The 24,385-nt window shown below is 41.8% G+C and overlaps 1 protein-coding gene across 5 annotated transcripts in view; it reads right to left on the bottom strand.

Annotated features, from left to right (window-relative positions):
• The window catches only part of LOC143476274 (signal-induced proliferation-associated 1-like protein 2), a 115,295-nt gene that overhangs the window by 43,536 nt on the left and 47,374 nt on the right, over positions 1-24,385 (bottom strand). For 4 of the 5 annotated variants that reach the window (XM_076974380.1, XM_076974379.1, XM_076974377.1 and 1 more), the window contains exons 5-9: positions 19,892-20,066; positions 18,393-18,496; positions 16,755-16,912; positions 15,776-16,352; positions 1,325-1,599 (exon numbers count right to left, since the gene is read on the bottom strand). In XM_076974380.1, the coding sequence (XP_076830495.1) occupies positions 1,325-1,599; positions 15,776-16,352; positions 16,755-16,912; positions 18,393-18,496; positions 19,892-20,066 (1,289 nt within the window). The remainder of the gene's footprint in view (positions 1-1,324; positions 1,600-15,775; positions 16,353-16,754; positions 16,913-18,392; positions 18,497-19,891; positions 20,067-24,385) is intronic. The other variant, XM_076974378.1, reaches the window with a different exon arrangement.

Genomic DNA, 24,385 nt, shown 5'->3' on the forward strand with positions numbered 1-24,385 from the left:
CAAGACAAAATAAGGTCTCTGTTTTAGGAATGCTACATGGAGGACAGATAAACATTCAAGTCAATACAGTAGCTTTATATGTCCAATCAGAAATCACAGCCAATATGACGCCGTTTCTGAGTACTGAAAACATTAATTAGTACATTAGGAATGGGGACTTTAAGGACAAACATCTCAAATCCAACAAAGCGGCCCCCAGGCCTTGTTTTTGTGTGTTTAGCAATCAGTGAGTCAGGGCCTATAGAATGTCATAAATTCTTTTGTCTTGAGCTAATGGAAGTGGAACTGAAGAGGCTGTATTTTTTTCCTATTCTTTTTAAAATGTAAAGCAGGAAGAGACACAGCAGAGGACCCTGAAGATTCAATCTAATAATGTTCTCAGCTCACTATCTGTGGTATTGTGCAAGATCCATGATTTACATTCTTCAGCCAGCTATGCCAGAAGCTGGACATGTTGGTGTCATAAGCTTTGCCTTTGGGTTCAGTAGTGGTTCATTTGATCTGTGTTGGTTCTCTGTGAACTCAGATTATGAGGGTGTCTTTATGCATCATCACACGACTGGCCTACATGGATCTCACTGTGGTTGGGACATGAGCAAGAACACACTGGACTCATCACCGACTGATAAACTGCGGATAATCTGTGTGGACAGCAGCCTTGGTTTTCCTCTCCTACACATTCTTACTCATGATGAAATGAAGAAACCCCCTTACTATGTAGCCTAACATATTCAGTGTTCTGTATTTTAAATAACATCAGCTCTTAAAATCTAGCCCTGACAGTGTGTAAGAGCACAGGATAATATATGGCATCAACTGACTAAACAAGACAAGGAATAAAGCCACAAAACTGTTATGTACCAAGTCAGACAGCCCAAAAATGTTTTGCCATTAATCAAGCCCCCCCACAGTGGGACAGCAGAAAAACAATCTTTTATCCATGCCCGTTCTGCCCCGGCCCAGCTGGTGAGATCCCTCACCCACTGAAATACATACTCATTGTATTGTATGTAAAGCTCTCATCTGTTTTCAGTCAGCCTGTGAGACAGTAAAGACACCCAGGGATTCTAAGAGACTCAAACAAACAAGCATGCCATTCACCGCAGGTTTTATATGTACTTTTATTTTTCAGTTGAACACTAACGGTAGAAGGACTTGAGCAAGCAAACAAGTGGCATGCCAGAGATCTTCTAGAGACTTCAAAGAATATCCAGAGCACACAGAAGCTAGAGAACAGCTGACTAGAAAACACAAGTGCTCTAGCTTAACCATACAATGAGAAAAATCACAAAAAGAATGGAGAGAGAAGGAAAGAGCTTAGCACCTTCTGGGAGTACCGTCTTCATAAGGCTGGATGATCACCACCTTGACGGTGATGGAAGTACGCAGCAGGTCAATCATTTGCTCATGGGTGAGTGTGGCCACGGCCACCTTGCAGATCTCTACAAGCCGGCTTCCTTGCCGTAGGCCCGCTTTCCACGCATAGCCGAAGGCTTCCACGTCGGCCACAATGCCCTCAAAGTTCACGTGAAAGCCGAGCTGTCCAAGGCCATTCCGCCGCAGAGTCATCACTGTGGTCTCACAGCCCCGGGTCACGACCTAAGAAGCACACAGACACAGATACACAGACAGACACGTGAGCACACAGACAAACAGGCACACATGAACACAAAAGATGCATGTATGCGCACAAGCACACACACACACACACACACACACACACACACAAAATGGATGGAGGGTTAGAATTCAGCTCACAAACAGTTCCAGTGGGACAGATGGAAAGAAATGGGGTGAGGGAGCAATTTATCATACTATGCTCAAATGTTTACTTTAAGTCCTTCAACAGTAAGGTCTAGAGTCAAGAACGAGCAGCCTATATTAGGAAGAACTGGGCACGGACCCTAAACCTAACCCTAATTCTAACCACAGTGTTGACAAAAGGAAGTATCAATGGCACACACACGTACACATGGAAATACGCAACAAGCATTTTCTCAACAATGATACCATAGGGAGAAATAACGATGGCTAAAAACAGCTAAAACCAACTACATCAGGCACAACCCAGACAGGGCTGAGGCATGAGTTGATGTTCCTTTAATCCAAACTTTTAGAGGGATACAAAAGACAGGACCCCTCCTGTGTGGAGATCTCTCAAGTAATGCTGGGCGATAAAACAATATCGATATGTTTCGCGAATATTTTTTCCTCGATGACGATGATAAGCTTGGACAGTAGAATTCAATAAACGTTTGTCTCCATTATCTCCGTTATCTATCTAGTTATCAGTTGTGCTGAATTCTAGGGCTGCACGATTTTGGCAAAATATCTAATTGCGATTTTTCCACAGAATATTTTGATTTAAATTGTGATTATTTTTATTCCATTAAATCCTAAACCTGTATTCGTGTTTCAAATATCTATCAAATATAATTATAAACTTTTACATTAAAAAAATATTCCCAGGGTTAAATGCAGTTATCAGTTTTATTTTTAAAACTAAATACCTTTAAAGAACAACAAAATTAATTACACGGTTAAAGTTTTCTTTTTAAATGCCACGTGAATGAAGTAAGCCAAGTAAAGCATATTTGTCAATATCAAAATCAAAAACTAAAATAACACACAAAGGGTGATGGCTCATGCGTTCCTTTTGTTACAGGGCTCAGTTGCTCCTTGGGATTTTCACTTATCTATGGTGACCACAGACTAATTTATATTTTGTAATCTTTTCAAATCTGTATTGTTCAAACAGAGTGCAATGTTCATTAAATATGACACTTATCAGCAATATACATCTTACAAAATTTTTAAGTGAGATAAAAATCCATTAAATGGGTCAATTTTTGGGGGGAATAATCACAGGTAATATAGTCATGGCTTAAAGGCATTGAATCTGGTGTGGTGCCCCCACTGTAAATGTTACCTGTAAAAATCTGTTATGTAAAAATACCTAGGAATACATACACTATATTGCCAAATGTACCTCCATGGCCATAGGTGTATAAAATTAAGCACCTAGGCATGCAAGAATGGGTGGCTTTCAGGAGCTCAGTGAATACCAGCGTGGAACTGTGATAGGATGCCATCTGTGTAACAAATCCAGTTGTAAAAATTCCACAGCCAACTGTCAGCTGTATTTTACGAAAATGGAAGTGTTTGGGAACAAAAGCAACTCAGTCATGAATTGGTAGGTCACGTAAACTGATGGAGCGGGGTAAGCGGATGCTGAAGCGCATAATGTGAAGAGGTTGCCAACTTTCTGCAGAGTCAATCACTACAGACATCCAAACTTCTTTTGGCCTTCAGATTAGCTCAAGAACAGTGCGCAGAGAGCGTCATGGAATGGGTGTCACTATACCAGAACTACAGTGACTAAAGACTAAAGAAATCAAATTTATAACTTACCAACTAACTTAATATTATATCCAATTCAATTCCAATTCTTATGTATAGATCCTATTAATTTAGTTTGGGATACATATGCCAAATCAGTGATTTCAGTGGTCTGGAAAAAGTGTCCTGTACCAGTGTCTCCCTGTAGTCCTCCATATTTACAAAGGAAGTATATTCAACATCTCCTGTTACTCATCAGGCAACATTCACACTCTTAACCTGTCTGCGTAGAAAAGACTTAGCAGTAAAATTAATTGGAATGGTAATTCAGTCTGCAGTTGTCACGGTCACGGCTCCGGACTCTTCCCTGTGGGCGTGGCGTTATGTCGTCTGCGTGCAGTTATGCCCATGTTTGTAGTTCCGTGGGTGTGGGTCGTTTGTGAGCGTGTTCGTAGTCGCACCTGTGCCTTATCTAGAGATCATGAGGGTATGTGTAAATCACGCAGCATTTTATACAAGTTTTAGTTTCATTATGGACTGTTTAGAGCTGATTGTAAGAAGGTTATTGATCAAGAAAGGTAGGTGTGACTTTTTGGGGGAGAAAGGAAAATGCTGGGGAAATTTGTATCCATTTTCTTGTCATACAAAAAATCTTACACGAAATTTAAATTGTAAATGTATTTTCTTTGCATCCAGTCTTAAGGTCAGTCATGAGTCATATAATTCAAAATATTTTTGCATCTTCAGTCATATATATTTATGCAGACTTCCCTTTGAGTTGAGTTCTGTGACATAGTGTGTTTATCAAATAATTTGATAACTGCTTCATTATATCCAAGTCAGCCCATTTTCTGGAAAGAATGTTAAACAAATGTTATGTTCAGTATATGAAAATATGGAAAATAGACACATTCTGTGAATGCAGTGAACTTTGCATGGGTTTTTGTGGCATATATGTCCTCCTTCTATAAAGCAGAAATCTGTAAATAGCTTTTTGTGTCTGTCCATTGCAGTAAAGGATTTAATTGGGATCAGTCTAATTAGGGATGCAGCAATTCCGATATTAATATCTGTATCGGTCGCGATATTGGAAAAAATTCTAGATCGGGTATCGGTGACAATGTGACCGATCCATAAAAACAGATCTATTCAGTCTAATTCTATGCTTGTAACGTTTTTCGGAGTTAGTTCAACCTTAAATATCCACTCTGTCCCGGATAGAAGTGAACTTGGACAGTTAACAGGCGAGTGAAACACGAAGCACACAGAGGAGAGGTGAATAATTGACTCGTACTCGCGCTCGTGGTATTCCACTTAGTCCGTTTATTTGCTGGTTGACCAAAATGAACCTGGGCTCCAGCACTACTTGACTGTTCATACATGAACTGGTGAGTTGTCCAAAGCTCATTGAATGCGTTACTTACAGAAATAAAATAAAGATAAAATAAAGAGCAGTGGTCTGAGTCGGTTTACAGCAGAAAGCTAAAAAAAACAATAGCTCCCTTAAAGAGACAGTACACGTATTTCTGGCCGTTACATGCTTTGTGCTCTGCGTGATGTCTGCGCTAGCAAACTAGCCGCATAGGTATTGCTGTTTCTCTTATTTCATCTCCTTATTTATTTTTAATTATATTTAGAATTCTTGAACCATTTCAAAGGTTTCTTGCAGTTTATTTTTTTCATGTTTGACCAAAGTTGTGAACCTATTGGTTTTGTCAGTTTCAGGTTCTTTGGTATTATTTATTTTACATTCAATGTTATATTCATAATTGCACTGACTGAACAAATGCAAGTTGTGTTGTTTTTACATGTTTTTATGTTTGTTTAAGTGTGCTATACTGGTGCAGAGTTTTCAATGAACTTGTAATTCAGTATGTCTGTGTTAAAAAAAAATGTTTTAAGTCGATTCAGCACTGTTTTACTCTATTAGATCGGTATCAGCCGATACTAAGCCTCAGATATCTGAATCGGTATCGGAAGTGAAAAACTTGAATCGGTGCATCCCTAATATTAATATAAATATTCCAGCACTGTTAGAAGTAAAATTATTAGCTCAAATAACCTTGCTTGCCGTCACAACTGCCACAAAGTGAATCATAAATGAATTCCTCTTAAAAGCCAGAAAACCACAAACAATACTCCTTTGGATATACATTTAATTCCAGGATTTACTTTAAGTTCTTGTCAAGCATTCAAGCCTGCAGGCGAAGAGAATTAATGATAAGGCCATAAAATAGCAGTACGTTTAAGAAGGCTGAACTTTCTTCTCACTGTGCATGCCTTCAATCTACATAAAAGAGCCAACCATTGCACCCATCTAAGTGGTTCACATTAACTCCCTAGCAGCTCCTGATCACTCTGAAAGAGAACACCATAAACACCGCACTAATGCACAACAGATAAAAAACCCCTCCATGCTAACCAAAGTAGAGTCACAGAAAAGTGCTGAAATGATGAACGTGGGAACAAATAGTGCCTCAGTCTGACCTGCATTATGTCTGACCCATCCTGGTAACCCTGGGACAATCTGGCTTTATTTAAGAGCAAAACATTCAAGCAGCTTTGAGTAACATGTGCTCTTTAGAAAGGGCCTTGCGTTTCACCTTATCTACCAGCATCAGAAGATAAAATACTGCAAAATTTTTTAACCAGTCATACATACATGCATACAGAGGAAGAGGGAGTGACGTAAAAATGCAAAGACTCACTTATTATTTGAACTAGTTTTTGGAAGCAATGCTAGTTTACATCAAATATATACTTGTTCAATCCCAGGTTTCCTTCAGTTCACCATTATTACAGATGCATCACTGATCACCTAGTAAGCGAGGAAACAGGTAAATAAATATATATGCGGACATGTAGAACAAACTATCAGTAGAATTAGATCACACTGTACACTAAGGAATAGGATGTTGCAGTTAGATCACTGCTGCCCCAAATGCTTTAGAACCCAGTGACAGAATTGCAGCACAGAAAACAAAAACAAACACACACATAGATTGCATCTTAGCAAAACAAGCATGTAGAAACAAACTAAAAGGAACGATTAGCATAACTAGATTAGCATAGCTCACAGATCCCAACACTGATCCTCACAGGCTCATTTCACATGTTAATGTATAATGTCCTTCTGCCGAGCAGCTGGATGCTCTACAGACACAAGATACCATTTTGTCTTATCACATTTCCGTCCATTGCCTGAACTCCCATGTACACACACGCACACACACACACACACACACACACACACACACACACACACACACACACACACCCTTTGAGAGCCCCTGAGGTGAAGTGGTTGGGTCTGTGACACGTGCCAAGCAGGCATGTGGCTAGGAGAAACAAGGACAGTTTCAGCTTGTGTTCTGACCTCCAGATTGCTGACTTTGTTGCCCTAATAAGAGACCAGAAGGCTACCTGGTTAGAAGCACACAAAACACAAATAAGAAAATAGAAGATAGAAACTATAGGTTCTCAAAATATCAAGTGGGGTACTTGGATCTCAAGGAAGACTTTAAAGGACACCCATGCCTTGTAAAAATACATTTTGGTTGGCATAATGCTTCAGTAATTTAAAGAGGAAAGGGGACTTGGATTTAACCAGGTTGTGAATAATGTTCACACAGCAGCAAAGCCTTCTGTCTGTTTACAGTCCAACTGAAAAATTCAGCGTGTTTTTTTCCACCATAGTAAGCCTACATAAGGTTGACAGCCATGCAAACTCCAGCAGTGCAGTAATCTCTCATCTTCCTTAAATCATTGGAAATGCAGACAAGTGACACTGAGGCATTTCATAATGTCTTCAACTGAATCAGAAACTCTGAAATCCACCCGGAGACCTCTGTTCACCTGATTGCAGGCACAGTACTGGCACTGCAAATATGAGACCTATAGAAATAATGAGAATAATCCCATGTATCCAGCATACAGCAGTAATCCTTTGAGACACCTTTGTCCTTATCCCCTCAATAATAGCCTAGACCAGAGGTATTCAAATGACAGTCCTCAAGGTCCAGGTCATACAGGTGTCAGATGTGAGGACAAAGCACATAGTTTCATGAATGATTATCAGTTACAAGTCATTACAAATCTGAGGAATGGTAATCAACATCCAGATTTAAATGCCACTAGTGTAGACCATCCCAGCATACTTGAAGAAAGTGATGAAGAGCTGTCTTTTTGTATAAATTACATTTTTCTCCCATTCAAACCCTCTCCAAAGAAAGGATTTTTTTTACATTGCCACAAGTGGATGCTCACTGAAACCAACCAACTGTCAAAACAAATCAATCAGCTTAAAACCAAATGTCAAACAAAAATAAAAGTTGTGCAATGGGGGGGGGGGGGGGGGGGGGGGGGGTGTGTGTGCTGATATAGTGACAGGTGATGCCAAATATAGTAAAATCCATAATAGTAAAAGTACCAAAATTAAAGCAATATTGAAAAGTGTCCATCGGAATGCAGAGTGCGGATTACAGTTTACTTCTCACTCTAGACCTGCGGGGCCGCTAGTGAACGTACCAGGAGGAGCGAGTAACTAGTAGGGTACTATGTTTGTGAATGTAGCAAAATGGTGACTTAAGCTACAACAGCGACTAAAAATAATAGCAACAGCTTAGTAGCTTTCACATGGCAAGCCTTTCGTGACACGCTCTTCCCTGTTGACTTCTCTCACGATAATGTCACGTTGAAAAAAATTTACCTGTCTTGTCAATACATGGAGCCAGATCCGTAAACGCGAGAAGCCGCTTTCACCATTCCAGATGGCTCAGTCAAAAGCATTACGTCTTAATGAACCAATAAATAACATCAGCAGCGAAAATGAGTGTAAAAAATACCAGGGTTCACGTGTTTTTATTTTGTCACAAAAGGCTTCTAACATGGGCTAAAGCACAGGGTAGGCTATAAAATGACAAGAGTTTACAACTTCATCTTCAACCTTTTCAGCCCTGGTGCAAATGTTATCCTCACACGTCCCTGGATTCACCAGTTACAACTACAGACACTCTAGGGAAAAAAAATCTTGTTTCTTATTTGATGTCACCGTTAACTACACAAGGTTGACACGAACTTAACAGGCCTATTTATCTACCTATTTATCACAAGAGCTTGTGGCTAGCTCTGACAGTGTTCAACGCTGTAGCGAACGGCAGTAACTTAGTTTTACCGCAAAATATGAAAACGATTGAAACCATTAATCACCCAATTAAACTCACTGGGAAATGTATGATCTGGTAAATGTAGTGGTAAATGTACGCTCTTCTGCCTTGTCCCCGGCGTAGATAGCACTCCTGCTTCTCGTCCCGCTTAGCAATAAATGAATAACATGAATGAAGAACGTTCGTATAATTGAACGCAATTTGGCCTCTATGAAGGTTCTGGGCAGAAATTGCTGGCCACTGCAATTGAAATGGCCCATTTCGGAAGTGCTCTGTTTGCTTATTAAGTCAATATATATATATGTAACCGAGCGGTATTACTTGGAGAAATAATGACAGAGACAGTAATGCAAAACAGTCTTCCACTCTTTACTTAGAAATCTCTCTTTCCGCTCACAGGCGCTTTCCCAGAATTTTCCTCCAAAACTAGTGCAATCCCCAGGGGACAAAAAGCATTGTTAACTCCCCCCTGTCAGTTTTCCTAAACAGAATACAGTCTGCTACATACGTCCCCCGCTTTTAAGAACATCCCTGTTTATAACCAAAAGATACCTAACAGAGAAAAAAAACTCTCTAATGCCAACAGCATTATACAAATAACAGTTATACAAAGAACAGTGCTTTTCCTTTCTCTCATGTATTTCTCTTTTCTTCTTGTTACTCTTTTTGTTATTTTACTCTAGTACAAAGTCTTGTAAGTGACAGGGAACCTTGCGTTCCCTCCTAACCCTGTTCCTCGTGATACCCCACATATCTGAGCTCCCCATTTTCGTTGGTCCATCGGATATATCAGGCATCCCAACAGGGTCAGTGTGTGGGGACATAGCCTCTGGGGAGGCTGGGGAAGGGGACAAAGAGCGGTCAGCATTAGGGGGCCTGCTGGGGCACTCGGATTGGTAGTGTGTACGGACGCAGCCTGTCATAGTGCACCACCTGGCGTCACTCCGTGATATCAAATGGATTTGCTATGTGGTACGTGAGACCTGGAACACCCCCTGAGTCCATCACTTTCATGACCTGATACGGCCCTTTCCAGTGTGGGGCTAGCTTCATGCGGCTTTCCACTGGGTTGTTAAGCCACACCATAGCACCCACTATGTAGGGCTTGTGCCGAGTCTTATCGTCATGATACAGCTTTTGACACTCGTGTGCTTCAGTACCCTGCATTCTAGCCCTGCTGAAAGCAACTCCCAACTTCTCCTTAAGTGAGGAGACAAAATTAGAATAAGACCCCAATCTCTGTGAGTCCACTGCCCAGCTAGGTATCAGTACCTCAGCGGGCACCCTTGCCTCCCGTCCATGAGTGAGAAAATAAGGAGTGAAGTGTGTGCTAGCGTGTACAGATGTGTTGTAGGCAAAAGCTACTTGTATCACATACTCATCCCATTCACCCCCACAGTGCAAAAGAGTTCTTGTTAATTGTTCGATCAGGGTCTTATTAAAACTTTCAATCATCCCATCTGATTTTGGGTTGTAGGGTGTGGTACGCGTTTTTGTGATCCCAAGCAGTTGACAGAGACATTGTACCACTTCTGCCTCAAACTGACGCCCCTGATCACTATGCAGTCGCTCTGGTACCCCATGTACTAACACATAGTCCCCAAATAGACACTGTGCCACAGTTTGTGCTGTTTGATTTTGTAGTGCATACAGATTAACAAATTTAGTGAAGTAATCCTCCACCACTAACACATATCGATTCCCTTTGGTTGTCACTGGTAACTCCACAATGTTCAGTGCCACTCTTTCAAATGGCGATGTTGCAGGAGAGCTCCCCATGGGGGCACGATGTGGTGGCACTGGGGATTGGCGTCTTTGGCATGCTTTACATTGCTCACACCAGTCCCTTATATCTCTGAACATGGACAGCCAGTAGCAGATTCACCACGCTTGTTCCCATACCCGCTCTGTTGCGAAGTGAGCTGAGGCTGAACCCCCATCAAGCTGTTGCAACACCTCAGGAACCAGAGTGGAGGGGACCACAATTTGTGTCACCTGTTCTCCTGTCGGGGAAGAACCCACTACATGACATAGTAGTCCATCTTGTACCTCAAGGCGGTCAAATTCGGTCCAGAACTTCCTTAAGCACCTAGAGGCCCCCCTTAGTCTAGCTTTTGGTGGCTTTTGGGCGTTCTGCACCCAGTCCAGTGCTACTTGGATTTCCTTGTCAGCTTCCTGCGATGCCCTTATGCCTGTCACATCATGTGCCAACCCTAGCAGCAATGTCAGGCTTTCTGGGTCCCCCCTTTCGTGTGTAGCTGCCGTCCAGTCCTTGGATGACGTACTAGTTTCTTTGTTAGTTGGGGTTCCTCGCATTCGTGGGTCTGAGGGTGTTGCCTGTATGGTGTTTACCACCAGTACACTTTTCTTGTTGTTTGATTTACTGCTACTTGGGCACTCTCGATCAGGACGCCGGGAAAGAGCATCAGCGTTCAGGTGGCGCTGACCATCCTTGTGTGCAATCTCCCAGTTGTACGGCTCCAGTTCCAGAATCCATCTGCCTCTCCTTCCTGTGGGTTCATTATCAATGGCCATGTGCCGTAGGCTCAACAGTGGGCAATGGTCAGTCACTATGGTAAAAGGAGCCAGTCCAATGTAGTGTTGAAACTCCCTCACAGCCCACACTATAGCCCACAGTTCACGATCAAAGGTGGACCAACAATGCCGAGTTTGATTCAGTGACTGACTAGCGTATGACACCACCTGTTCCACTCCCTCTCTTTCTTGTGCTAGCACAGCACCCACAGCCTCCATGGATGCATCTGTGAACACCTTAAATGGCACTTTGAAATCTGGCAGAGCTACTACAGGAGTTGATAGGATATTTTTTAGATAATTGAATGATGCTTCACAATTCACGGTCCATTTGAAAGGCACATTTTTACCCATCAGCTGATTTAGAGGAGCTGCATGTTTTGCAAAGTTCTGCACAAAACGCCTGTAGTATGAGCACAGACCTACGAATGCCCTTACTTCAGATGGAGACTGTGGAGTGGGCCATTTCTTGACTTTATCTGTGTTCTTTGGGTCTGGTTTTAGTCCATCCTAAGAGATCATATGACCTAAGAACAGCACATGATTTCGGGCAAGTTGGCACTTTGAGGGGTTTAGTTTTAGTCCTGCTTGTTGGATTCTTGAAAACACTTCCTCTAGGCTTGCAAGATGTTCTTCAAATGAGCCATTATAGAGCAATATGTCATCTAAATAAACCATGCAAATGTTCCAAGGTAGACCCCTTAACACTAACTCTATCATCCTTTGGAAGGTGGCGGGTGAGTTAGATAATCCCATGGGCATCGACCGCCCCTGGTATAAGCCCCGCCCTGTGATGAAGGCTGTTTTCTCTCTGTCTTCCTCTGCCACTTTGACTTGCCAATACCCATTAGAAAAATCCAAAGTGCTGAACCAAGCGGCCCCTGCTAGGGCATCTAGTGTGTCATCTATGCGTGGCAGAGGGTGACAATCCTTTCACGGTCACGCTGTTCAGACGCCTATAATCAACACAGAATCTCCATCTGCCACACTTTTTTTTCACCAGCACAACTGGGGAGGCCCATGGGCTACAACTTTCCTCCACTACACCATCTGCCAGCAATTCAGCTACCTGTCTTTCAATCTCCGTTCTTTTTTCTGGCGACGTCCGATACGCGCGTTGCTTGATTGGGGGATGATTTCCTGTTTTGATATGGTGCTTGACTAGTCTATATTTGCCTGTATTGCGATCTGACGTGTTGTCAGATGTCTTTATACTGTAGCAGTACTGCAGACAGAGCTGTTTTCTGTGATGATGAGATGGGGGCATCCTCTAAGGACACAGGTGGAACTGCTGAATCTGAATTTGAGGTAACTCTGTCCATTCCTTTGACATCAGAGAATGGCAGTGTCTCTGGATCAGACTCATCCACCGGGTAGAATTCCCCCAAATGAGACCCTGGCTGTAACACAATGTCATTCTTTGTAGGGTTTAACACCTGAGCACAGGTTAGCCCATTCTTGACTGTGGTGACTGTGTGAGCTACCACCAAGTTTGATGTGTCTGGAATATTAGGCTCTAAATAGCCAAAAAAATCTTTTGAGTAGGCTCCTGATGGGCCAGGTGAGCTGACGATAACAGGCACCACCACCTCACTAAGAGAGGGGAATGCCATAGCAGTGGAGACAGACACATTACAGCACACAGGGGTTAGATCTTTTCCTGTAAGTAGGAGAATGGTGGCACCCCATAGCTGCAGTCTAGCATTTGCAATGTCTAGCAGAGCATGATTTTTCACTAAAAAGTCCCAGCCCAATAACACTGCTTGCGTAGTTTCTCTCAGCACATGGAATGTGTGTTGCCATGAGTCAGAGCCTAGGCAGAAAATAATCGAAATAGTGCCCAAGGTGACGAGCATCTGTGCGTTCACTGCTCGGGCAGCTACGTAATGTTTCTTAAGGGGGCGACTGTGGAGTGCTGGGACAGACATGCGAAATTCGGCACTAATTAGTGATATGCTGGACCCAGAGTCTATTAACATGGGGACTACTGTGCCCTCAATTACCCCTTTTACATACGACACTGGTTCGCCCCCCTCGACTTACAAAATCGTTCATGACAAAGTCATTCTCATCCTCATTCCTTGGTGGGCCCTGCATGGGGATAACTGATGTTCGGGCCGCAACCTCAGTCACATTCCGTTTCCCTGATGCTGAAACTGCCCCTCACTGCGTGGCGAAGCAAAATGCACACCTCTTTGCCTGGTCACCTCCTCCGAGTTGACGGTGCACTGCCCCGGGCTGGGGCTACGCCGCCTTGGGTACCAGTTTGACGCAGACTCGCTGTAGTACTGAGACTCCATAGGTGGTTTGCAGTCCTGCTTGGACATGGTACCGCTCCTGTCGGGTGAGCGGCCTCGTTGCATCATATGCGGTGCCTGTGATTGACATTCAGTGCCCCCACACATACAGTGACTTACTCTCCTCCCAGGTGGCCGGGGTCGATGCCACTCAACGCTGCCCCTTGCCTTTTCTTTCCATCGCTGATTCTCCCCTGTCAGCATTTTCAGTTCCATTCTCATGTCTCTCATCTCTTCCGTTAAGTTACTCAACGCCCTGTGTAGTCCGCCCTGGTCCGAGGTGGGCTGGACGGCAGTTACCGGTCCTCCTCCAGCGATCGCATAAGTTGCTGTACTTCCGTGATCCATATAGTCCATTCGGATAGCCTCTCTCGCATGCTCGCACCGTTCCGCAATGAGCAGTGCCTCCTCCATGTCTGTCGCCCCTTGCTCGTTACACTTTGCTCTCAGTCCGGGGTCCAGACCCGCGAGGAACCGGCAAAATTTTTCCTCTCTGGTTGCATTTTTCCCATAGTCTGGAAACGCTTCTCCTACCAGCCGACTGATTTCGGCTGCATACACCACCAGACTTTCATTCCCTGCCCGCGGACGAGCAGCCAGGTTTGCTCTAAAACGGCCCAGGGCTTGTTTATGTCCAAAAGCCTCTTTAAGTCTTTCTTTAATTGCCTTGTAATCTGACTGTACTGTGGCGGGAAGGCTATCCCATAACAAAAATGCTGCTTTGCTCAGTCGCATTGGTAGAAGTCTCACCAGTTCTAGCTGCAGCGCTGTCTCTCTGCTCCCTTCCACCAGAGCGTGAACGGCCACTTCAAACTGTCAGACCAAACATGAGAAGCTCTGCTTGTCGTCCTCGCTGGAGAATGGAGGAGGCAAGTCAATCCTCACTCCTGTAGTAGGATAGTTTCTGTCATACCTATGACAAAGCCCTGGTTCATTGTCCTCTTCTTCCTTGAACCACATGTTCGTTTTTTTTTTGTTTGTTTTTTTTTATGACTGTCTGCGAACCCGCTAGCTTTAGCTCTACCACGCTAACCGCCAGGCGACTGAAGTTAATTCGCTTATACTGAACAGATTGCCCTATTAAATAAAACGACTACTGCATATAAATCACGAATGACTTCGCTTAACAATAACCCACCGCTGCCACCAATGTAACCGAGCGGTATTACTTGGAGAAATAATGACAGAGACAGTAATGCAAAACAGTCTTCCACTCTTTACTTAAAAATCTCTCTTCCCGCTCACAGGCGCTCTCCCAGAATTCTCCTCCAAAACTAGTGCAACCCCCAGGGGACAAAAAGCATTGTTAACTCCCCCCTGTCAGTTTTCCTAAACAGAATACAGTCTGCTACATATATATATATAAAATATCTCCTGACCCCCCCCCCCCCCCCCAAAAAAAAAAAAAAAGTCATCGGATCTACACGATTTGTGTAGGTCACCCTTTTCAACTTCCAAACTGCGAATTCCAAACTTCCAAAATGCCTGCTCTAAAAAACAGCAAAAAAAAAAAAAAAAAAACTAAACAAGGATTTTGGACTGCTGTAAAGTAAGATGTCATTTGGGAAACACCAAATAGAAAACTCAGAGAAATAAATGGCAGAAGGAGAAGAATAAATAAAAGCTTGCTTAGATATAGAAAATACTTTTTAAAATGCTGACACAGAAAATTTTCATTCATCAGCAGGCTACAGAAATAAAATCTTCTGGCAAGAAAGATCAAGAGCACAGGTATATTATTACACTAGTCCAGGTCAAACATCTCAGATGTTCATGCCATTTGATCCTTCAGAGAAAATATTTTAAGAAGCTTACAAAACATTCAGATGTTTATAGAGAACAAATTAGAAAGCACTGATGTGATTTAGTTGCTCTCCAAGAAGTTCACAGGTTGCAGCTATGACAGTCACACTGAACATACCCGCAAGAGATATGAAGCTAATCCTTAATTACAACCTCTACTTTCTGCTTAAACAAGCCCCTGGGACTAAGTCAGAAAAAACTCCCAGTTGAATTGGCTGTGAGAGAATGATTAGATCTTTATCCAAGATAAAAGAGCCAAATTATTTCTCTCTAGAGAGGAAAAGCACTAGAGTGTTTTGATACAGTCTGATTAAAACAGTATAGCCTTTGATTAAGAAAAAAAAAAAATATATATATATATATATATATTTTTTTTTCTTAATCAAAGGCTATACTGTTTTAATCAGACTGTATCATATATATAATATATATATATATATATATATATATATATATATATATATATATATAGAGAGAGAGAGAGAGAGAGAGAGAGAGAGAGAAGAGATATCAAAATGAAAGTATTTACCCCAGTTTCCACAGTGAACTCATGATTAAGGACAGTTTCTGCACCTACTAATTCATTCTTGCACGTACTTGTTCATTGCTGTGCTGAAGGTACAAGGAGGTGCTCACCTCAAGCCGCTGGACGATTTCCCTGATGTCCTCTCCACAATTCTCCTGCGCTGAAAACATGACACATTCACCACGTTCATAGAAGATCTTGATGCTCATAACACTGGATGTCCACCCAATCACATCCCTGCAGGAGCAGTTGAAGACCACATTCTTGGACTCCACTTCAACGAGTACAATGAATTCATTGGAGATGCCAAGCAGACACTCGACATCTGCTGACAGGCCAAAGTCCCGTGCCACCACGCTCCATGTTATAGCTCCTACACTGTGTACATGGGCATCCTTTCGCGGCTTGGCTCGTTCCTTCTTCTTTGCACCCAGCGTGATGAAGCTGAACTTCACAGCTGAGTCCACAGTGGCTGTGCTCGTAAAGTTTTCTGCTAGGTCTTTAAGGTACTCTTGGCGTGTGCGAGTTGCCATGGCTCGGAACTTCTCAGACTTGTGTGCTGCATTTTCGCCATTGATTACCTTGGCTAGTAGGAAGTCCCTGAAAACAGCTGACTTTGGAAAGGTCACCCCTTTAGGAATGGGAGGACCAAATGGAGGCACATCTTTTGACCTGGATACTGCCACACTGCAAAGGATGTAGAAATAAAGGTGTAATCTCATAAAAGGTTAATGAAGATTTTAAAGTGATAAACATCACTTGTTTTGCTATTTTGTTAGTACCATTATCAACTACCCAAGTAGAGAAATCATCACCTCAGCAAATGTTTGTAAATCTAGAACGATGAAACAATGATTCCACCTCTGAATTAGCCATAAAATTATATATAAATATAGGATGCTACTCATTTACAAAATGTAGGGGCTAGCCACTTAAACTCTGCAGTGGTTTGTCTCCTTCAGTGAGGTCAATAAAAGAAGTCAAACATCAAAATCAAATACTTGTCTAAAATGTGCAGCTAAAATTCAAAAATCCCTCAAGGACAGACAGGTTTATTTACTAAAGATAGTTTCGTTGTAGTTAACATACCTGTAGCAGACACTTTCAGTGCAGGGGTTGTGAACTTTGACAGTAACAAAAACATGCTGAAAGTGGGAACGAATGTTTTTAGGGGTGAAGGGGAGGGCTCCTGGTTCCTGAAACACGATGGTGACAATGTCATTTCCTATATGTCTTTTTCTGAGCAGCTGGAAGGAGACAGAGAAAGCAAAAAATTATCAAAATGAAAAACAGCATGCAAGTTTGCAAGTTTGTGTTAAAATGATTCAGAAGCCCTCAGTGCTGAGTATGGGTCATGGACTTTTTTCTTCCCTTCTGGATGTACAAAACAAAATGTAAAATATTTCTATGAAATGATGGGGCAGGAAAATTTGTCAGGATAGGGTTGAACAACATGGACAAAAAAAACACCACAATTCAGTTACATGGCCAATATTATGACCATGGAAATACAAGGTTTTTCAAGGCTTATACTCACAGAATATTGCCAGTCACTGACCCATCAAAATCAGAATCAGAACACCTATCTGAACATTTGAGGTTGGTTTAAGATAATAGCTTTTGAGTACTCCAAAGGCTGGTATTACAGTAAGGATTGTATATTGTTCAGCCCTGGCACAAAGAAACATCAAAATGTACACGCACACAAATTATGATTATATATATATATATATATATATAACATTTAAACAATAAGCAAGGACATGGGTAACATGGCACAAGGACTTTAGTAACAGGATGTATAGCATGTCTAGTCTTTTAACCAAATTAGACAAAAAACAAATACCCAAGATGAACGTAAGTTGTTGATCTTGGGGGGGGGGCAACGTGAATTGTTACAGAGCTGGGTGTAAAATGGACATAAATTAAGTATTATATCGCGATCGATCGATCGCCAGTGGTTGGCGCCAGAGCGAACTAGTAACTCATTGAATCATAGATGTGGATCAGAGGTAAATAAACTAGACACACAGAGTTGGCAACCCTGCATGCACATTGTTGTGTATGATGATGAGGGCATAATTAGCACAGAACTTGGGGCTGATGGGGGTGTCCAGCTCTTTTTTGTGCATCCATGTGGGCCAGAAACAAACAGAATTATGGGTGAAACAGGATGGATGAAGAGACAAGAGGTGAGCTTTGCTTGGAAAAGATTTAGTGTGTACTAATTCAGTTAGCAATAAGTTAGCAAATGAAATTTACAGGGAGAAGAAAGAAAAATACCTCTAATCTTGCAAATTTACCATCACTAAATGAATGACAACAATGACCCATTAAAAATAAATAAATATTAATAAAAAAGAACACAAACCATCTAATCAGCCCTCTTCTGTTTTTAACTAGAACTTTCTGACAGGAAAGTAGGCCACATGCCTGGGATCTAGAGAGCTCCTGGCTGATTTATGAGGCTGCCTTCTACCTATTTATTTGTTGGTTTGTTTGTGTGTTTATGCCAGCAAATACAGCTACACCAAAGGAGCTAACAATAAATAAGTACACCGGTAGATCATTTAGAACCACTACAACATCTGATGCAACTTTTTCCAGAAAAGTAAAAAGAACAGCGATACATAGTTAAGCAAACAACATATTTAGCTAGGACAATCCAGCTAAAATCTGACCTTTGTTTAAAATGTCCATTTTGAGCTTAAACAGAAGAACCCTGACCTGCTGTCTGTTGTTCGCTGTGTAGGGAAGGAGAGTAGACACATGAAACATCAGCTCATAGTCCTTGTAGGTAGTGTAAAGGGAGTGGGTTCCAGTGGAGTCCGCTGTAATGGCAGGAGACAAATGGGGCTGAATCAGGCAATCCACAAAACAAACATGGTGGAACCTGACTACAGAGAACCAGCGAAGATGAACAAACAGAATAAAAACTGGACATAGATCATTTTAATTACCGGTAATTAATGGCACACACAAACACACACGCTTACACACAAAAATTTACTGTCCAGTGATCTTCATTAAAAAGAATAAATGACAAGTCAAGGATCACTGGACAGCACCCGGCTTCATCAGAAGCAAGCTGTGGTGACAGCAATCATCTCCCACCCCTGCATGCACCATCACCTCCAATCATGGTCTCCACTCCACTCAGTCTCCACTCTAATTCATCCCAAAGGTGTTCTATTGGGTTGAGGTCAGGACTCTATGCAGGCCAATCAAATTCATCCACATCAGACTCTGCCATCCATGTCTTTATGGACCTTGCTTTTTGCACTGGTGCAGTCATGTTGGAAGAGGAAGGGGCCAGCTCCAAACTGTTCCCACAAAGTTGGGAGCATGGAATTGTCCAAAATGTCTTGGTATGCTGAAGCATTCAGAGTTCCTTTCACTGGAACTAAGGGGCCAAGCCTAGCTCCTGAAAAACAACCCCACACCACACTTTCCCCTCCACCAAACTTTATACTTGACACAATGCAATCAGACAAGTACCGTTCTCCTGGCAACCTCCAAACCTAGACTCGTCCATCAGATTGCCAAAAGGAGAAACACAATTCGTCTCTCCAGAGAACACGCCTTCACTGCTCTAGAGTCCAGTGGCGGCATGCTTTACACCACAGCAGCCGACACTTTGCATTGCACTTGGTGATGTATGGCTTGGAAGCAGCTGCTCGACCATGGAAACCCATTCCATGAAGCTCTCTGCGCACTGAAGCTTTCTAGAGCTAATCTGAAGGCCACATACTGTTTGGATGTCTATAGTGATTAACTCTGCAGAAAGTTGCCGACCTCTTCACACCATGTGCTTTAGCATCCACTGAACCCACTCCATTAGTTTACGTGGCATACCGTTTCGTGGCTGATTGCTGTTGTACCCAAACACTTCCGTTATCTTATAATACAGCTGACAGTTGACTGTGGAATATTTAGGAGCGAGGAAATTTCACGACTGGATATGTTGTACAGGTGGCATCCTATCACAGTTCCATGCTGGAATTCACTGAGCTCCAGAGCTGACCCATTCTTTCATAAATGTTTGCAAAAACAGTCTGCATGTCTAGGTGCTTAATTTTATACACCTGTGGCCATGGAGGTGATTGGAACACCTGATTCTGATCATTTGGATGGGTGAGCAAACACTTTTGGCAATATAGCATATATAAACATATATTAATATATTAAACATTTTCAGTGAGCTTTTCTTGAGCCAATGCACATACTCTTATTATCCAGCTGTGCTCTGTACTTGGTGAAACCCTTCAGTCGCACTCTCTGGCCCAGCAGATCCAGGAACTCATCCAGCGCCGGCCCCGCACTCTCATTATTGTACATCTCCTCCTCTGTGCTCTGACCCGCTTTACAGTACAACACACCCACCTTGTGCTGGAAGCTTAGCTGCAAGACAAGCCAAAAGGTGCACAGCACGCACGCAGACACACACACACACACACACACACACACACACACACACACACACACACACACACACACACACACACACACACACACACACACACACAAAATCCCATCTACTTTAAAACATGTATAAAAACTATTAAAAACAAATGTTTATTGCGGAGCCATGAGATCAAAAGGTTTAATATTTCATATAAAAATAGAGTAAACTAGATAGATATTAATTTGATCACAAATTCCATAAAAAATTAAACAAAATAATAAAAATAAAACAGCATATGAAAATATTTTCAATCGTTCTGAACTTTATCAATTGAGTCTAACACAGCAGTTTTTATAACTGAAAAAATGAACAATATTATGTCTAACAAATACTCCAGGAAGGACAGATGAAAGTCACACAAAACCAGGGTTGGTAGGTTTACTTTAAATGTAACCCATTACAGATTAGCGATTATTTCCCAAGAATGTATTCGTGACCTAACTCTATTACTATTTTGTAGCATCACTAGACTGAAAAGGTGAGAGAGAGAGCGATGGAGTGATAGAGAGAGGGAATGGGGCGTGGATAATTGTGGAGGCTTAAAAGGGCTGGGAGATATTGAACTAATTATGACAATATATCATAAAGAAACACTGATAATAATCAATATTATAATTGATAATATTGACACCCCCACCATCCCTCTGGACAGCCAGTGTTCACAAGAGCATAAAAGTTTGTCTTGCAAATGTCATTTCAAAATATATTGTCAAAAAGACAATTTGTGCTTTTACCTTACTGTGGGCTGAGGTAGGTTGAAATCTGGAGCATTGTAGGCTTTGTAATATTTTGACTGAAGTCTGTAACAACACCCATCAGCCATGTGTGGCAGCTCAGAGCTGGATGTGAACAGAACTCAGCTGTGCATGTGTTTTCCACACAGGGCCTATATGCAGGCAGCATAGGTTTGTGTAATTTGGCTCCCTCCTACTGGAGGATTGGTTGTGTTACAGCACAAATCTGGCTGTGCAGTAATTCACTTTCTAATGTGGGACAGAGTCCAGCTGTTTATTTGGCCCACATCATGTCCAAAGCAAACCTGCTCACTGGGTAGGTATTATGGCCACCAGCAAGCTCCAGATAAACCATGCTCTGGGTAAAGGAACAGGGCACATTCTTGCCATTAAAACAAATAAGTTAATCAAAAAGGCAATATTACATATACTTAAAACTCAACAAGAAACAAAAATATACTTGACAGTACAAACAAAGCATTGCTGGTCTGAGGAATCATGTTGTACCTAAATTATTTTGTTAACACAATTTTGTAAATCCATAACATTGCCATGGTCTGTAAAGACAATCCAGTTATACTAAACAGTTAATGTCTAATCTTGGAGCCTATGAATGGCAAAGGAGGGACTGGAGTGGTCCTTAGGATCAAAGGGTCAGAGGTCTTTGAAAAGGACCTCAAGACAGAACTTCCTCAGGCCATCAAACTATGGAGCTTTTAACTCCCCCATGTCCTTTCTTCGTTTGCAATACAAAAGAAATGTCATCAATATAATTGTAAGTGCACAAATCCAGTGTATTGCTCTCAACAAATCCAACAAAGAGGTTGGCATAACATGGTCCCATTTTAGCACCCATACTGACTCCTCTTATTTGTGCAGTTCAGGTTCAACACAAGTTCAGCCAGGCTTAAGAGAATCTCTGTAGGAGAGTTTTTGTTGGATCTTGCATCAAGAAAATGTTGTAAACCTCTCAAACCATTTTCATTAGGGATGACTGCATGGCCGGAGTGGGCCACTTTTTTAGCACGGGAGTTTCATGCGCAAATCCGGCCCAAAATTATTTTTCCATCCCAATCGGCCCAAACTAGAGATTGACATGAGCCAGCCCATCGGGAATCCTCCCGAATCTCTCGATTAGCCACTCCGGCTCTGGATGACTGTGTACAGACTCTTAATATCGAATGAAAAAAACAAGGAGTTGGCAGGTAACATTTGACCTTACAGGCATTCAAGGATTTGTAGAAAGTCTGATGAGTCTTTAACATATGTACATAAGAATTGAACAATAGGTAGAAAATATCATCAGGAAACTGGGATATAATTTTTGTAGGGCAAGAATAGGCAGATACAATGAGACGTCCAGGATAATTTCCTTATGCATTTCTGGTAGAAGATAGAAACAGCTGCAACAAAGATTATCTACACTAAGATTGCATGCAGAATTTTGACAATATTTATTGACAAATATTTATTTATTTATTTATATTATAGACAATATTTGTGGATTGATATCAAGAGTTGTTTTGCCTATAAAAAGGGGTGTCAGAAAGCTGGCTGATTGCTTCCTTCTTATAAAAGTATTTTCTCCAGACAACAGCTCCACCTTTATCAGCTGGTTTAAAAACAATGTCACTCCTTTTGTTAAAATTCTTTAGAATTCTTAATTCTTAGAATAGCCGATAATACTACACACTCAATAAGCATGCTCACTTTGTAGTGTGTAGCCTTCTTCTCTTATCTCATGTTGTTGGAACACATGGTCAATACGGGGCGCTGCCCCCTTAATATTGTTCCGATATTAAAATGAGTTCATTATAAATTGCGATAGTGAGGAAATTATTTAGTCACACTGTGTGTCTAATATAGCCACGTTTGAATTTATTAAAGGAGTAAACACATAATTGTATTTAATTGCTTACATTGTGCACACTTCCTGGTTGGGGCGCCGGTCTAATGGGAGTCAATGTAGATGCGTAAACTTTTGCCAAGCATGTGATGTGAGGCTGCAGTTTAAGTGGTCGGTTTCAGATTTTCCACGGACACTCCCACTCTTGTTAGACACCCCCCACTCTTGTTGGTAGTGTCAGTCAGTCATCTGCGGTTCGTTAACTCGGTTCACGTTGAATAGCTACAGGTTGGAGCAGCATCTTTTACAAAATGAGAGAAAATTCCGTTTTAGCTTTGCAAAAAAATCCTTTCACACAGCGTTCAATTGAAGAAAAAAAAAGGATAAAGGAGCTTGGCCCGGATCAACCAAATTTACAAATTCGGCAGAACGCGAGTGATCGAGGACGAGCTTACACCCGAGCCTTTTCCAGCTCTTCCTATGACAAACGGAGCTGGCTAGCTGGATGTGATGTAAGCAATGCCTTTTACTGCTTCCCATGTTTGCTTTTTCAAAGTCCTGGCACAGAAAAATTGTGGACAAGGACCGGGGTACGAGACTTAAAACATCTTTCAGATAAATGCAAACGGCACTTTTTTTTTGAGAAACTCAATGTCCCAGGACAGACTGAATGCATTGGCCATGTTGTCAATGGAGAAAAGACTAGTCACAGAGATGACTGAATTTAATACAAATGTAATAGAGAAATTTGCAAGACAGAAGGAAAGGAGGGCAAAATTCATGTTCAAATAAATAAAGGGCACCAAGACTGCTTTATTTGTTTTTCATTTTTTTGCACCCCCCTAAATTTTTTTTGCACCAGCCGCCACTGCGCCCCGTATGTTCGAGCTCTCTACAAGTTGCTGTACTCTTCAGTGAAGTGACATGGATTGAGATAAATTTAGTGTCTTCTCTGTCTCATTTCATCACACACAACAGGTAGATTAAGTTTTCTAGTAGGTTTGTTAAATTTTATGTTACAAATTTCTCTTTCACAGGAATTAATATAAAAATGTAATGCCTCAAATTCACCTGTAGGAGGTGTCCAGGAAGATTTAGTTTTTTAAATTAATTTTTAGAAAAGTCAAGGTACAAATTTTAGTTATTTGGATAGAGCAGATCATTCAAGAGAAGTATTTGAACACATGTGAAAATCAATGTTAATATTTCATACAATAGCCTGTTTGCAATTACAGAGGTCAGGTGTTTCCTGTAGTTTTTTTTACCAGGTTTGCACACATTGCAGCAGGGATTTTGGTCCAGATCAGCCAGGTTTCTGGGCTGTTTCTGAGAAACATAGAGTTTGAGCTCCCTATAAAGATTTTCTATAGGGTTTAGTTCTGGAGACTGTCAAGGCCACTCCAGAACCTTGATATTCTTCTTATGGAGCCACTCCTTGGTTATTCTGGCTGTGTGCTTTGGGTCATTGTCATGTTGAAAGAGCCAGCTACGACCCATCTTTAATGCTCTAACTGGGGGAAGGAGGTTGTTCCCCAAAGTCTCGCAATACATGGCCCCGGTCGTGTGTAGTCACCAGTGCAGTTGTCCTGTCCCATGTGCAGAAAAACACCCCCAAAACATAATGTTTCCACCCCCATGCTTCACAGTAGGGATGGTGTTTTGGGATGGTACACAT

This window comes from Brachyhypopomus gauderio, chromosome 15 (genome assembly GCF_052324685.1).
Source record: "Brachyhypopomus gauderio isolate BG-103 chromosome 15, BGAUD_0.2, whole genome shotgun sequence".
Lineage (NCBI taxonomy): Eukaryota > Metazoa > Chordata > Actinopteri > Gymnotiformes > Hypopomidae > Brachyhypopomus > Brachyhypopomus gauderio.